This window comes from Jaculus jaculus, chromosome 4, assembly GCF_020740685.1.
Source record: "Jaculus jaculus isolate mJacJac1 chromosome 4, mJacJac1.mat.Y.cur, whole genome shotgun sequence".
In the NCBI taxonomy this organism is placed as follows: Eukaryota; Metazoa; Chordata; class Mammalia; order Rodentia; family Dipodidae; genus Jaculus; species Jaculus jaculus.
In genome coordinates, this window is record NC_059105.1 from 35,078,688 (window position 1) to 35,096,606 (window position 17,919).

The following is a 17,919-nucleotide window of genomic DNA, read 5'->3' on the forward strand; positions in this document are numbered from 1 at the left end:
CGATTACCAACAATTAGTATTAAAGAAGTAGAAGGTATACTCTCAAAGGAAGGGGATCTGAGTTTGTTTTACTTCCTGTATTCAGCGTCGTAATTTTGATCAGATGGTCCAGTGAAGGAAACTGAAAAAGCAGAAGTAAAACATGTTCTTCCTTGAGAAAGCTCCTAAGAGAAGGGGGAAAACAACTTTCCACACACAAGGGTATCCTGAAGTTTTAGTCTTTGGAAGCTCACACACTTGCTTATAAATAGAGTATTAAAACAAGCAAGAGTAATTTTCTCCTTTCGTTTTCCTTTATTGCCTAATTTTCCTCTCATGCCATTTGCATAATGGATAAAAAGGCATCCATTATGCAAATGAAGGATGGGGCTGCAAGGTTGCTGAAGCCACAAGCCTGGCTCCAGAGGAAGGCAGCCGCAGCCCTCCACCGTCCGTGTCCAGCAGACGGCTTTGCTAGTTTGCTTTCCAAAAGACAGAGGGGAATCATAAGACCGTAGGTCATCCATTTCCATTCAGTTTGCTTTAAAAGGAACAATACAGATGCTTTTTCATATAACTGAGACAAAATATAGTTATTCAGTTTGTTTATACATAAAATCACTTAACAGTAAATATTTTAGTAGAGAAGAAAAGTACTATATATAGAAACATATATATACATATATGCATATAATTTTAATGCTATTTTTTTTTCTCTTTAAAAAGAATAAAATTCCTGTTGTGATGTGGGAAATGAGTCTGCCATCATACATTAAGAATTAAAATTAAAAAATAAACAAAGAATTAAAATCTACATGTGCTTAATAGGGACAATGAGCATGACCAGAATGTCCCACTAAGTCCTAAAATATTGGTTGTTGCTTGGAAATTTCTGACTCTTAATATGACCTAAACTTACCTGGTAGAGGCTGTGCCAGCAAAACCATGTTATTTCTCTTAGAGTTGTAAACTAATTGAAAGTGAAGTAGAGTGTTTATTTTTTTCTGCAAACACCTTAAGAATAAATATTATGAAAATATTCTGAACAAAATCACCAAGTGAATTGCCTTTGTTTGAATAAATCAGCAAGAAAGGCTTTTTCAAACCAAACTCCAAAATGTTTACTTCAAAATCTGAGGAATATATAGGAAGAAAAAAAAGATGGCTAATAAAGAAACTGACCTTTATTTCAGTCTGGGCTCCTTGGTAACCCTTAGCTTTTTTCAAATGACTTTTTTTCTCAAAACCTTTTGATAAAAAGTGATGCTTAGAGGATTCAGGCACACCTCATCATTTACAGTTTGATTCTCCCCATGTTACTTCAAGGACACGCAATTCAGAGTCACCTTTGGTTCAAGACAAAAATTGCATCTCCTTACCAGAGTACCAGCAGTGGCAAAGTGCTATATAAAAATAATTCAGAGAAAACACGAGAGGTTTTTTTTTTTTTTCTTTTCTTTTTTTAAAGAAAAATATATTAGTAAGATGAAAGCCACAAAGAACCAACATAGTAAAAAATATGATGTGTTTTCAAACTAGTGAAAGGTATTATCAGCAACATACACATACCCAATTTTCAAAATACACATACCTAATTTCAGAGCAGAAGGGGTTACTTCGATTTCCCCACCAATTGGTTTAAACGCAGCCAGTTGGGCAGCCACTTCTGTCTCACAGGCATCTGGGCTCTGTGGCTCGGCTGGGTTTCCGCCTGGGCTCTCAGTCTTGCGGATCGGCTCTCCTTCGTCAAACACAGCAATCAGCTACAACAAGTCCAACAACACTAATTACTTTGTAGGACATGCTTATCACAGAGACACTGTATCTAGCTGGGGTGTTTATTTGGTTTTAAAGAAAAGGGCCCCTTAGAAACTCAAAGCTTTAACAGGACTGTACCACAATTCTTAATTCTTCAATAATATTATGTCTATAAGCACCAAAGATAGAACATAAAGAATGGCTTGTTCTATTGTTTGTTTTGTCTAAATAGGCAGTTTCGGCTCATGCTCTTAAAGGAATGCATTATCTGCCCCTGACACTTTTTTTTTTTTTTTAAATATTGCTTTAAAAAAAAAAAACGGGGGCTGGAGAGATGGCTTAGCGGTTAAGCGCTTGCCTGTGAAGCCTAAGGACCGCGGTTCGAGGCTCGGTTCCCCAGGTCCCACATTAGCCAGATGCACAAGGGGGCGCACGCGTCTGGAGTTCGTTTGCAGAGGCTGGAAGCCCTGGCATGTCCATTCTCTCTCTCTCTCCCTCTATCTGTCTTTCTCTCTGTGTCTGTCGCTCTCAAATAAATAAATAAATAAATAATAATTAAAAAAAAAACTATCTCTGTTTTTCAAGGGTGATTCCCAAAATAAAAGGTGACTAGAGGAAAGATAAGAAACAGATCTACATGGTACAAGTGGACATTCCAGCCCACCGAGTTTAAAACACACTATAAGATCCCTAATTATATCTGTTACTCTACACACAATGCAAATCCATGCCACTTACAAACATACATTGAGAATTAAAATCTAAGCATGCTTTAATAGTGTATGGATAGTTACAAATAACCTGGGTCCATCTTGCAAGCATAGGTGTCCCAGTTGGGTAGATGTCTTTCACGTCATTCTTTTCCTTTATGGTGGATTCTGCTGACTGGTTTAAGTCCAGTGAATATGAGTCTAACGAGCCTAAACATCAGTCTATCCTTTAACTCTAACTTTTCCCATTTCTCTCTCAATTTTCTTTCACATGATAGATATGCTTCTCATGAGTATAAAAACCTAAAATATTTTCAAGTCATTTTTCATTAACAAAGGGCAATATTTAAAATTTTCTGGCAATCATGTAGGTGTCACTATACAATAGACAGTGAGGGTGATGGTGCTAAGACTGCCTTTTCAGCTAGGAGATAGCATTACCACAGAGGAATTTCAAATATTCTTCATCAGTTGATGGAGAAGTCCAAATGTGAATGCAGGAGGAAACATTATGCTATTGTGAATTTAAGAAGGTACATTGCATATAAATTTAAAAGCTGCTAGTAGATCTCTAGATATTTTTCATTCATTAAATAAAACAAGCCTATTTATGATGCAAACACTTATTCTGGATAGGCATACAAAACCCCATTCATAGGAGAACCTGTTGGCAATAGTATTAACTCAAGTGCAGGGGTAACCAATCAAAACATCATAAATTCCAACTTCAGCCTTTCAAAAGTAATGAACACAATTAGGGTTATGCAAATTGGCTATTCAAAAATAATTTTCATAATTGACTACTCATTTCCAGTATGGAGACTTCTTTAATTGGAAAATCCAACAATCCTTTCACCATAGAAAAGAAATGCTTACTCCCAAGGCATTATTTTTAATTCTTGAAATTGAGTGCATGCATTTTCTATCTTTAATTGCTAACACTGATTAACTGATTTGTGATGACTCAGATGGATTAATAAAGAAAGATTATTCTGGTATGAAATCATCAGCAAAACTATATCTTTCTAATCATCTGGCCAAAATGAAGGTTTAATACTTTGAAGTTTAATTTTGAGAATAAAGTCAATTAAAAAATTTCTTTGTTTTTATGCCATAATTATGTGTTCAGTTTTTGCAAGTTGTTGAATTCTGATAAATATTAGGATTGTTCATCTTAATATGTCAATCCAGACCATGTCATATTATATTGGTACATGTTAAAAAGCTTTATGTAATACAGTATGTTGCTTCTTTTTCTGCTTGCATCCTTGTCGCTCAATATAATTCATGCACTTTAAATATTGCAAAAAAAGAAAAAGTGAATCCATCATAATTATAGTATAAAAGATTAAAATTGGCAACTCACATGATAACTGATAACATATACTTTTCTTAAGAAAACTTTACCAGTTTCCATATATTAGGTACACATAAGCTTTTAGAATGTCTAGTGACAATATTACACTGACAGTATTTTTTTCCCCAAGGTCACATAGTGAATGGTGTCCAGTGATGTAACTGCTTTTGTTTCTTTTAATTTCCAACCCAGGTTTTCCAATCACACTGTAATATTTTTCCAAAAAGGAAACTATAAAAAGAGAGGATATGTAGTCGAATACTTCTGGTCTTATGCTCTGCAATATTGGGAGCTGAAGCTTCCGAGATAGCTCAGTGGGTAAAGTGCTGGCAGCAGACACATGGAGGCCTCAGTTCAGATTCCCAGAGCCCACATAAAACATGGCATCATGCATCTGTAATCTCAATGCTTCTTCAGAGAGATAGAGGAAGGACAGGACAGGAGAATCCATGGAAGCTTGTAGGCCAGCCAGCCTAGCTCACATAGCAATACATACAAGTGACTGCCTCAAAGTTGAAGGACAGCACTGACATGTAAAGCTATTCCTTGACCTCAGTATGCATGCTGTAGCATTTATCTAGCTGACTAACACATCCAAACACACACACTGTGGTGGTTTGATTCAGGTGTCCCCCATAAACTTAGGTGTTCTGAATGCTAGGCTCCCAGCTGATGGACATTTGGGAATTAAGGCCTCCTGGAGGCAGTGTATCATTGGGGGTGGGGCTTGTAGGTATTATAGCCAGTGTTCCCCTTGCCAGTGTTTAGCGCACTTTCCTGTTGCTATTGTCCACCTTATGTTGGCCAGGGGGTGATGTCCACCCTCTTCTCATGCCATTGCTTCCCCTGCCATCATGGGACTTCCCACTCAAGCCTGTAAGCCAAAATAAACCTCTTTTATTCCCCACAAACTGCTCTCGGTTGGGTGCCTTCTGCCAGCAATGCGAACCTGACTGCAACACACACATACATAGATCTAAAAACAAAATGTGAACTTCATATTTTGGAACTACAGTTTAATACATGACTCTTCACAAATAGAAGGTAATTATGAAGTCTGGATGCTTCCCAATTCTCATAATCTCTTTGATTAATTAATTGTTTACTCCATCTTCCGGTCATGTACTTGACAAGAATTATCATAGCGGAGCCTTGTCTGGATGAATGGATGAAATAAAATCTCTACTCCTGGGAAGATGAGGCCCAGCTCCAGCATCTCTGGTGCCCATATTAATCACCAGCCCCTGGTTCTGGCTGCTGACAGACTCTTTAGCTGTTCGCCATCCCATCAGCTCCCATCAGTACACAGACTAACAATTGCCTCTGCCCTGATGATTTATTAAATCACATGTTATAGCACCTTGTTAACTCGGTTACTGGATTCATCACAACCTCCCGATTACTGGGTAGCAAAGTTCCCAGAAGACAATGTTACAGAGACATAGTAATTACCATTAACCATCATTCTGGACCCGCAACAGAAGGTGTGCAGGCTTCCAACACATCAGGCATGTAGAAGAGGCCTTTCTACTCTTCTCTCAATCCTCTTGGAGTCACCTCTTTCTACAGAGATGAGGTGGGCATGAAAGAAGGAATTCTATTTTAATTTGTTGTTGTTGTTGTTGTTGAGGTTTCACCAAGAGTAAAAACGTCTATGACATGTGGACAGATTTTCACGATGAAGCCTTAGAGGCTGCAGTGACCTCGACTGTGAGGTGCAGATGGACATCCTGATAAGATGTCATCCTCTGCTGTGGCTCAGTCTATCTCCTCGCGTGCCTTATGTTTCCTCCTGTGAGGCCAGTGTTTTCATGTCACCCAGTGCAGCTTTGGCATTTCCCAAAGACCACATAATCCAACATGATCTGTTCACACAGCCTGACTTCCAGTCTAAGCTTCTGTCCTCACAGATTTCAGTGGGTATTTAGACATTTAATTTCTAGTAACACACAGAAAGGTCAGTGTATATAATGATACTCATTTCCATCGAACAAAAACAAAATACATCTCAGGATCCACATACAAATATAAGCAGCACTCTATTTCTTGCCTTCTAAGGCTAACTCTAAAGGCACAGCAAGCCATTCTAGGAAGGCTTTCACTCCTATATTCATTGAACCTGCTTTCACCAAGGTAAAGCCATCTCCAGAAAAGGAAAGCCAACCTGTCTCTCTCTTTGACTTTAGGACAAAGCTCGAAGACTAGGCAACTGATTTTCAAAATTAGTTCATGAACCCTTATATTGAAGTTTAAAAGCTCAGGCCAGAAAACTTCTTATAGTAATTCTTTATTTATTTATTTATTTAAGAGAGAGATACAGAAATAGGCATGAACAGTGAGAGAGAGAGAGAGAGAGAATGAGTGCACCAGGGCCTCCAGCCACTGCAAAGGAACTCCAGATGCATGTGCCCCCTTGTGCATCTGGCTTATGTGGGTCCTGGGGAATTGAACCTGGGTCCTTAGGTTTCACAAGCAAATGCCTTAACTGCTGCTCAATCTCTCCAGCACCCTAATTCTTCATTTTTATTTCCTTTTCTCCTATACCCACTTACATTCAATTTCTCAACAAGTCTAAAAATGTAATCAGATTTGTCCACCCCTTACCAATCTCCAATACCATCAATCTGGAACCTGCTTCAATCACTCTTACTGGGGGTTATTGCCTCCTCACTTTCTCTTTGGTTCCACTAAGGCTCCCCTCCTTCAGTAGAGGGAATGTTCAGCATCAAACCCACATGTCACATCATGTCTTAACTCTAATCAGATCCCTGTAATACCTTCCCACTTCATTTGGAGGAAAGCCCAAGTCTTGCAGTGCCTCATAAAGTCATTAGCTTCATTTTATATTTCTGACATCATGTTTGATTTCCTCTGCCCCTTGCTCCCATGAATCTACCTACCTATACTAATTTCTATATACTTAACTCGGGGTCTTTGTGCCATGCTTTCTACCTGGAAGAGTTTTTCACCAGACAGTACAAGGCTTACTGTGAATTCATCACATATTTATTCAAATGTCATTATATTACATTACAATATAATTATAATGTATTATATTGTATACTATATATAATATATTACATTATATATTGCAATATAATTACATTATATTGCAGCATCCCTGCTATACCCTGATTTCCTTCTTTTATTATTTACTCATAATTTTTCATCACCTTCTCAATGTAATATTTATGCCACTTCTTGTTTGTCTCTCACACCCTACCAGAATTTAAACTCTCAGAAAATAGCAGGTTTTGTTTATATTATTGGCTTTACCGCCCTTGGGTAGAACAATAAATATGACATAATCATGTATTTGCTGAGTAAAATTGAATGAAATGAGGAAAATCGATACTAAAACCTACTAAATAAAACATAACTAATTTTTCTGTTTTAAAAGAAATATTCATATGTCAAAACTGCTTCTTTTTATGTGAGAAAGACAAAGAGAGAGAAAGAGAAATTATGGATGCACCAGGACCTCCTGCTAAAGCAAAAGAATTCCCCACACACGTGCCACTTTGTGCATCTGGCATTATGTTGGTACTGACGAGTTGAACCTGGGCTGTCCAGCTTTACAATCAAATGCTTTTGACTACTAAGAAATCCCTCCAGTCCTCAAATCTGTTTGGAATGAATGTATATAATTGGCCAATTTTTTTCCTCTTACTATGGCTTAAATGTCATCATCAAAATTATTACTTTTGCTTGAAGCGGTAAAACTACTACTATGAAATCTCCTAGATGTGTCTTCTCTTTCTTACTTAGGCTTATTCTCTGAAGGAAGAATGGGCTTATTAAGCTTCAGCAGAGCAGAAATATGGAAATAGTATGGAGGGAGACAGGGGAGGAGGGTGGTATGAGCAATTTAGTCCTAGGCACTCCTTTCCTGATGTTGATTCAAGTCATCACTTGCATGGTGCCCCTTGGATTTCCCTCCCCACCAAAAATGCTTAAGAACAAATGTGATTCACTGTCCTGGTAAAGTGGAGGCACAGTCTGAAGACATGGAGTCAGGTCACAGATGAAGTACCAGCTTTATTCTGTTCACAAGCACAGGCAAGCTGTGTTCTACTGCAGGTCTTCTTAAACTTTTCCACTCACAACTTCTTTGTGCACAAGAAATTTTATTTTTAAATTTTTTATTTATTTATTTGAGAGCGACAGACACAGAGAGAAAGACAGATAGAGGGAGAGAGAGAGAATGGGCACGCCAGGGTCTCCAGCCTCTGCAAACGAACTCCAGACGCGTGCGCCCCCTTGTGCATCTGGCTAATGTGGGACCTGGGGAACCGAGCCTCGAACCGGGGTCCTTAGGCTTCACAGGCAAGCGCTTAACCACTAAGCCATCTCTCCAGCCCACACAAGAAATTTTTATGTGACCCAGGATATATAGATATGCCAAATAGTTCTGCAAATCATTTATTGGTAATAAATCATAATAAAATTTATTTGTAAATGATTCTTGTTATACCTATAATTTTACCATTTATTGAGGATGAAAGCAAATTTACATAGTAAACAAGATGAATGCGCTACTTTATGTTTCCATAAACAATTAAAAATTGGTTCAATATTTGATACTGCAGAGCGTGCAGCATATTATGTAGTTTGCAGAGTTGACCCATAGTTTGATTTTTATAACCATCATTGCTGACCATAGCACTTTACGAAAATATGTAGTACAAAATAACAAAAATATGTCAGTAATTATGTCCCAATTCCAAGGTACAATTAATTTTATAGTTAAAAAATATTTTACTATTCTTTATTTGAGAGGTATAGAGAGGGAGACAGTGAGAAAGAGAAGGAAAAAGAATGTGTATACTAGGACCTCCAGCTGCTGTAAACAAATTCCAGACACATGCATGTGCCTCCTTATGCATCTGGCTTAACATGGGTCTTAGAGAATCAAGCCTGTGTCCTTTTGCTTTGTAGGCAAGTGCCTTAACGCTAAGTCATATCTCTCGGTCCATAATTTTACAGGTTTGTTAAAAAATAGTTTATTTGAGAGAGACAGAGAGAGAGAGGGAGATGGGGGATGAATAGGGGCCAGGCAGGGCCTCTTGCCACGGCAAGCAAACACCAGATGCATGTGATCCGGCTTTATATGGGTGCCAGGGAATCAAACCTGGGCCATCAGGCTTTGCAAGCATGCACTTTTACTAGTGAGCCATGCATCCAGTCCCTCATTTTACAATTATTTTTGTTTATTTGAGGTACATCTTTGCTCAAGCTGACCCGGAATTCACTATGTGGTCTCAGGGTGGCCTGAAACTCATGGTAGTCCTCCTGTCTATGCCTCCTGGGTGCTGGGATTAAAGGTGTATGCCACCACACCCAGCTACATTTTTCAAGTTTTAATCCAATCCAAGTCAATAATTATAAAGGAATTATTTATTTTAGTATTTAATTTTGTGTGTATGTACGTGTGTGCGTGTGCACATGCCACAGGGCATGCGTAGAGTTTAGAGGACAACACTGAGTGGTGGTACTGGCCCTCTACCTTATTTGATACAGAGTTGTTTGCTCCTACATGCAAGAGGATAGCGAGCCCCAAGAACTTTTGGGGTTCTCACGTCTTCACCTCCCATCTTGCAGCGGGAGCACTGGGATTACAAAGGATCCTATTGTGCCGGGCTTTATGCGGCGCGCGGGGATCGGAATTTAGACCCCCACGCTTTCATGCCGGCACATTTCTCACGGAACCATTCCCCTAGCCCTCCAGCAGCACCGTACACAATTAAAATAAAATACTCTGACACGGTGCATTCCCAATTAATTCGATACTTATATGCTGAGGAATGATGTTAGTAAAATCTTAAAAAGTATTTGTTTTCCATAACATAAACATTAATGTTTCTCCAGGAGGATTTTGCCCATGAAATGAAAGCACTGCATTTACAATTCACAGTGGTTTCCAATGGGAGCTGAAGCATTTCAGGCAGCATTCGTGGGCATCAGATGGTGTGATGGCATGCGTAGTACAAATCCTGCATTCGTGTGTTCACGACGGAGGGCGTAGTGAAGTGACAGGGTATCACATGGGTGAGTGCCATCAGAACCACCCTGGATTCATGATGCTTTTTGCCTTTAATATAATTTTTAGATGTTTAGAGACTATTTAATATTGCCAACTATTCTGTGATCCCCTGATTCAGTTGTGACCCCACATAGGCATCATAATGCATTATTTAAGAAGCAGTGATTTGGTATATAATTTTTGGACTTTTGTTTGAGAAGTTATATAAAGTGTTTCTCACAAATACTTACCTTCTAAGTGGAAGTTAGAATTACATATAAAGATAAATAAATGTTTAAATGTTTTTAACTGGGTTCCAAAATTGCCAAGATTAGGAAATAATTTTACTAAGTACATGTATTCCCTTCCCCAAGGTTATCTGAAAAGAAGATAGGAATTAGAATTCTGTAAGTAAAATAATGATACTAATAAGCTCTTGTTTAGGGAATATTCCATATTTTTCTCATTTTCTACCTTGTCAAGGTTAAAGGAATGGGAAAGTCAACAACCATGGAGTCAGAACATACAAAAGAATTAATGTAACTTTGGATAATATATGCCACTTGCCCCTCTGAAAAACTGATCTTAACAAAAGGGACATATGTATAGCTTTCTGCCAGCATTATTCTTTCACAGGCTCAGACTTGGTTAGGGGCTGGAGTGATGGCCTGACAGTTAAGGCACTTTCCTGGAAAGTCTAAGGACCCAGGTTTGATTTCCCAGAAGCCATGTGAGATAGGTACACATGGTGGCACATAAGCCTGGAGTTTGCTTGCAGTGAGGAGGCCCTAGCATGCCCATTCCCGCCCCCCCTCCAACCCCACTCAAGCTAAATAAAATTAAAATATATAAAATTTTGAGAATCAGTAAGAGGTTAATCCTCCATCAGTAAGATTTGTGTGTGTGTGTGTGTGTGTGTGTGTGTGTGTGTGTGTGTGCATGCCTATCTCTCTGTCTATCTTAGGGCTGAGAAGGTGTTTGGAAACAGGACTGATTTCTCTGGTTATTTCTCCAACATGTGCAAATGCTTAGCACTGAGCTTGGTATACAATGGCAGTTCAGTTGAATTCTCTTTTCCACCACAGCAATCTTCCTTGGTCTGCAGACTAAATCCCACTTGACTTGTTTATCCCAATTCTACGTTTGCTTTGTTGTCTCTCTTTAATCTCTTCATCACAGCATTGACAGAGAAACATAGGCGGTATTGAGATCAAACACATCAAACGGACAATTTTGGTTCTTTCTTTCTGTCTCCTACTTTCCATCACAGAAGAACACGCAGCCTTAGCGGGGCGGTGGCGCCCGTCCTCCCAGTTGTCCGTGCTCTGCGCTGTCTCCCCTTGCAGCAGGGACTCAAAGCACGGTTCCAGTGCTTCGGCTTCTACTCTGACAAGTAAATATTTTAACAACAAATGCCACCAAACGCACTGGAATGCAGAGTCCCTCAGTATTCATGGTGTGGTTTATTCTCTTGTCAACCTGTAGCATTCTGTCACTTTTATAGCCTGCATTTTTATAATCTGATGTTATTATCCTTAGCCTGTGTAGAGAATAAAAAAGATCCAGCCATGTGCTCATGCAGCATAATAAACCATACTTATACAAGCATTTTTATTAGTGATTATACTGAGAAAAATGTGATTCTGTTTTAATTACATGTCAAATGAACTAATGAACTAATACTAAGTTTATTTGCCATATTGAGTACTTTGGACTAAACTGCTGAATTTAATAATGTATTGTATTGCTTATTGTTTTTCTGCATATTACATGTTACCAGCAACTGTCCAATGAAATTAGAAGACAAAAAAAAACAGTAGCCTATAAAATAAAATTGGAATCATTTGTCTCAAATCTTAACACAATTAAATCTAAGTAAGAAGTGAAATTACAACAATTTCACAAGTAGAGGAAAACACATTATCACCTTTGAAAAGGGATTGAAACTGCAGAATTTCACTTAAATTATACATCTGCTTGCAACTAAATAACAATTGGCTACACAAGCTAATTTTATGATACTTTAAACATAGGAATGAAAGTAGATGATTTTTTTTTTCTTTTTGTGGGGGCTTGATAGCCAGCTAAAAGCATTTAATCTAGCTCTTACAATGTGCAGGCCCCAGTAGCATCTTCATCAGAGACCTGCTCAGACCTAATATCCTTCACCATGTCCTCAGCAGCTGCAACTCTCAACATTTCATCAGCATTCACTAAAGGAGATAAACCTATTTTAATTTCCTCCTCAAACTGAAAATCTATAATAGAGGCTTTATAAACTTCATAGCTTTAAGTGTCATTCTAAAAAAAAATAAATAAGATTATTTATCCAACTGTGCTAAGAACCCTACTCATCCTTATCACTTTTTAAAGAGATATCTGCTCAAATTGCCCCATAACCATCAAAAATATGCTTATTGAAAACATTTCCATATTTCAGCCCCAAATATATGTTCTTCTTTTAATTATGTAGTAAGTTGCTAAGAAGTCAGGTATATATTAAACACATGTTAGACGGAATCATATTTTTTCTCTGAATAACTTGAATTAAAATTTTAAAGTGATTTGTTACCACTTGACAAGTTTGGGAAAATCTTGAATTTGTTTTCACTGTATTTTTTACTTTCTTTGTTGACAACAGCTCACCATTTACTAAACAACATTCACAATTTATATCTAATGTACAGGAGAGAAGCCTGCAGAGAAAGACTGTTCCCTGTGCCCTGCGCAGCCATAGTAGTGGTAAGCCAAAGGTCTGGTGGGATGCAGGTGGCACACACAATATCCTAATCCTAAGCACAGATGAGGGGATAACCACTGGAAAAGCACACAGGTACTATGGTGGTTTGCATCAAATATCCCACATAAATTCATATGCTTCTCATATTGGATCTCAGTTGGTGGCTATTTGGGAGGTGGGGCCTGGCTGGAGGATGTATGTTATTTGGGGGCAGGCTTTGGGATGATACAGCCAGTTTTCCCTTGCCAGAGGTTAGCTCATTCTCCCATTGCTATTTAAAACACCTGCTGTGGCAGGGGTGATGTCCAGCCTTGGCATATGCCATGCTTTCCCCTGTGTGGTGGTTTGATTCAGGTATCCGATATACACTTAAGTGTTCTGGATGCTAGGATCCCAGATGACTGAGACTTGGGAATTAACGCCTCCAGGAGACAGTGTTATTGTCAGGGGTGGGCTTACGGGTATTATACTTGTCAGTGTTTGGCACACTCTCCTATTGCTATTGACCACCTTAAGTTGGCCAGGGGTTGATGTCTAGCCTCTGCTCTTGCAGTCATTTTCCCATGCCATCGTGGAGCTTCCCCTTGAAACTGTAAACCAAAACAAACCTCTCTTTTCCCCACAAGCTGCTTTTGGTTGGGTGATTTCTACCAGCAACACGAACCTGACCATAAGAAGTAAAGTGGGTACCAAGGAGTGGGATTGCTGCTAGACACCTGACTGTGTGGTGTTGGCCTTTTGGAGCTGATTTTCAAGAGGAATGTGGAAGGATTTGAAACCTTGGCTTAAGAGATGACTTGCAGTGTTGTAAGTACAGCTTGATGGACTATTCTTGTCAGAGTTGAAAGACCTGAATGCAGTAAGAACTATGGACTGTGAGGTTTGGCTTATGAGGGTGAGAAAGAGCTTTGCTTGGACTGGGCTGGCAGTTTGTGTGAGAAGTTTGTTGTTATGCCCTTGTCTTGAGAAATTATGCAGGGTTGCATTGCATAGAAATGGACTTGTGTGAGCAGAGGGATATGGCACAGAAAAAGTGAAATCATTGGGCCTAAACTGCTGCCCATTCACATATAAATTATTTGAGAGATTACAACCTTTGAGCATGGGCCTTTGAGAATGCACTGGGACAACAGGAAGAACATAGCCTCTTTTGAAGGGGCTTGAATGCTCAAGGAATGTCATGTTCTTCAAAGTCTGCTTTATTCCCCTGCTGGATTAACAAATTGGCACCTTACCTGGTATTGTGGAATATAAGAAATATAGGAAAGAGAGGGTCATTGAGTTTGCAACATGGTCTTGTGTTTTGGAAATGACCATGAGTAGTGTGAAGCAGGTTTGCTGGATTCCTGCATGGAGACCCCCATGGGGCCATGAGGAGGATGAACCATGGATTGCAGTAGAGACCCAGTGAAGATGCTGGGACCACCAGATGGCTGCCAAGGAAAGCTGCCAGCCCCAATGAAGTTTTCCAGGACCGTGAGTAGCCCAGCTGGAGGGGTGGAATTGGAACTCCAGAGACTTGTTGCTAGTTAGAATTATTGGACTTGGAGATTTGTCACTGGCTAAAGCTGTTGGACTTGAAGCTACCGAGTTTGCTGTTTGCTCTGGTTGTTTTAAATCTTGTATTGGTTGAATATTTCTTTGCTATGCCCAATGCCATCTTTTTCAGTGTGAGTGTTTATTCTGTGTCATTATGGTTTCTTAGAGCCTACTTTTTGGTATTTTGGCTCAGTTAAAAGATCTTGGATTATGGGGATGTATGAACTTCATTGGAATTGATAAAATAACTATGGGGACTTTAGATGAATGTATTGCATTTTATATCTTGTATGGCTATCAGTTTATGAAGGCTGGGTCGGAATATGGTGGTTTGATTTAGGTGTCCTCCCATAAACTTGCTAGGTTCCCAGCTGATGGAGATGTGGAAATTAACACCTCCTGGAGACAGTGTATTGTTGAGGGTAGGCTTATGTGTGTTATAGCCAGTTTCCCCTTGCCAGCACACTTTCCTGTTACTATTGACCACCTTATGTTGGCCAGGGGATGATGTCCACCCTCTGCTTATGCCATCATTTTTCCCTGCCATAGTCTAGCTTCCCCTCAAGCCTGCAAGCCAAAACAAACCTCTTTTTGTTTTTCCCCACAAGCTGCTGTTGGTTGGGTGATTTCTACCAGCAATGTGAACCTGACTGCAACACCCTGCCATCATGAAGCTTCCCCTTGAGAGTTTAAGTCAAAAGAAAATGAAACAAAACTTTCTTTCCATCACCTGCTTTGGGCCAGGTGCTCTATCCTGGCAATGAGAAAGTAACTGGAACAGGTACTGAGCTGAAGAAAATTACAAGTATCATCAGAGAAACACAAGTGTCAGGAAATTTAAAACTCAATGTACGAGCTTGTCAATAGTAATACTCCCACGGCCTCTGAGTGGCATATATTAAAGCAGGCACACAAAAACTGAAGAGAAAGTACTCGGGTTAATATTCTCAGTGATGATTCCAAATCACTGGGTGGCTCCACTTGCCATTTACTCAGCATATCATCATGTAGTTCCTCGTTTTTATACCTTCTCAAGGGCTTTGAAGTTCTCCAAAAAGTGTACATTGAAAATAAAGATGCTATTTAAGTAGTAGTGTTTTAGAATGCACACACCCCCCCACGGCTTTCATTTCATTATTTCTAATTAAATTTCATACTTCTACTTGTATTTTAAAAGAATCTTCCATTTGAAACAAAAACTTATATCTTACATTAGGAAACAAAATAGTGCATGAAAAAAAATGTTATAAGTTAGAAGGTATCACACAATTTCACAATATTGTTTAACTGGCTGAATTTTATTTTTCATACTTTTCTAGAATTTTATTCTCTATCCTCACCAAAGGTGAAATTCTTAGAAATGTACCCTTGGGAATATCTTTTGCCAAGGAATAGCAGAGCCCTCTGCTATTATGCCCACACATATTTGAAGCTGTAAATTAGGGCTGAGTGCTCTGTACAGGGACTATTCCATTACACTCAAATGGCCAAGCCTCTCCCCGGTAGGAGCTCTGAAAGGGCATGAATTACTTCTGCCTGGCTTTCTGGCCCCTGACATTTAAGCTTAACACTGTTGCCTACGTGGTCTTTCCACATACAGATCTGTACATCTTGGTTTAGATTCAAGTTCATCATAGTCTCTCAAGGCATTCGTAACCAAAGGCCCTACTCCAGACTCTGTGGCATTGCTGTGGTACTGTGACCATTCCTCTGTGCCTACCTGTTCCACAGGATGGGATCCTTAAAAACTGCTTCTGTCTGTATGCAAACTGTCAACTTGAAACCATAGGTCGGGTCACTATATATATATTAACAAATATATTGTACCATTTTTATAAAAGAAATACAGTTTATTGGAAGAATAAACGGTTAGTTTATAGAAACAGCATAAAATATAAAAACGAGGCTTAGAATATGGGCAACAAGTGTCAGATCAGAGCCCAAATCATAGCAGAAGTCATTCTAATGATTTTGCTGCTGCTGCCATGACAGCCCTTAGTGTCTACTGTGCTGGACCCCATTCTGTATGTGTGTGTGTGTGTGTGTGTGTGTGTGTGTGTGTGTGTGTGTAATCATTATACTTCCTACTCATAAGAAATACTGTGAGAAAAGCTCTATCACTCTATTTTACATATGGGAGAAATGAATGAAATACAAGTGGCTTTACACTCCATATCCCCAGCATGGCACATGGTACACAGAAAATGATCACTCAGGTAAAATAGTGATCTAAGTTAGCCACTATATCAAAAAGGACAGCAAAGCCTCAGTCTGTACTTTTGCACGCAGGTATCTTTAACCACTGATTTATCTCCCCAGCCCATCTGTCTGTACTTTTATACAAACACTATTTCCTGCATCCTGACATTTCAAACAACTTTAAGAATAAAGGTCACCTCCATGTACAGACTTCTATACACAACGTCCTTGAAGTTCAATGTGAAATTTCATTTTATAATTTCTCCATCTAAAATCTAATTAGTATATTATGATCCCAACCCTGTTTTCTGGTGGACTACATCCATGGATTTGATTTTATTCCAGAAGGAACCTTTTGAAATTGTAAAACTAATTTGTGCATTGACATACCCAGTTCTGAGACACACACAACCTTACAGTGTTTTCCATGACATCTGACTGTTAGGAGAACTCTGCTTATTTGCACTAATGACTGCAATCCATGGTGTATTGCTTAATTTTGTGGATTAATGAGTAAGCAATCAAATGTGATTTTAAGTCATGAATATAACAAACATACTATTCATTTATTTTGACAAGTATTTTAATATATGAGACTTGGCTACAAATAGAGCAGCCAATTTTGTCAAAGGAAAAAAGAAAGCTCTCTACTTTTAAGACAATCCAATAGCTCTCAGATAATAATCCTGTGCAGAGAATGATGATAAAACCAGCACCTTCTAGGGACAAAGATTTGATGGCTTACTAGAAAGAAAGCAAGACAAAGCAAAACAAGATCTTATAATATCATTAAAACTTCTAAAAATATATATTTCACACTCACATGAGCTATATGGATGTTTTTAGGGGTTGAAAAGCAACATTATAATGAAAGTAGGACAGTGCTGGACTGAGGCAGGTGCCATGGGCATAGTGGGGCCTTGGACTGTCAGGCTGGCACCTGAACATGCACATGTTGGCAGCTCTTATGTCCCTGTGATGACCTTATACTACAGGCCAAAGATTCACCCATGCCAGGTAAGGCAGTGGATAGATTCCAAATATCGGGAAGGTCACAACTCCCTGGAAATTAGCTGGTGATTAATTGGTACTACATTTCATCAGATTGGTTAGGGAACTGACTCTTTAGCGGAGATACATGTAGCAAATTGGCCTGAGCACTGGCTGATTGACCTCCTGACAGGTCCAATGATGTTCTACCTTCCCCAGCATTTCATGACAGTTGAACAACTGGTGGAAACGGTGAAAAGGTCAGCATGCAGCCTGACTGAGGGGTGAGAAACATTTCTCTTTCATATTCCGTTTAGACTCAGACCTTCCTTGTCATGGGTGACAAGTCTTCGAGGCAGATATTTAAAAAAATTAACACTGCTATCGCAGGTGGTTTTAGTTGCTGAACGCCTTCTGTCTGAGTGGTAGAGTTAACCTTTCCCTATAGCTTTTAATTGCTCTCTGTCTCCTTCACTAGTGATCATGAGGCCAACCCTGCTGGGATGGGTGTTGACTTTGGGAGCCTCTAAATGTCAAGATTTGTAATTATGATTGGGGATGTATTAAACTCACATCGAATGGCACTTTGCTAATTGGTGCTGAAGACAATGAGGCTGGGGTCCAT

General features: G+C 39.1%; 1 protein-coding gene across 1 annotated transcript in view; it reads right to left on the bottom strand.

Moving 5' to 3' along the window:
* Positions 1-17,919, bottom strand: part of Pard3b (par-3 family cell polarity regulator beta) — a 1,086,921-nt gene that overhangs the window by 663,993 nt on the left and 405,009 nt on the right. The window contains exon 3 of the mRNA XM_045147062.1: positions 1,571-1,742. Within this exon, the coding sequence (XP_045002997.1) occupies positions 1,571-1,742 (172 nt within the window). The remainder of the gene's footprint in view (positions 1-1,570; positions 1,743-17,919) is intronic.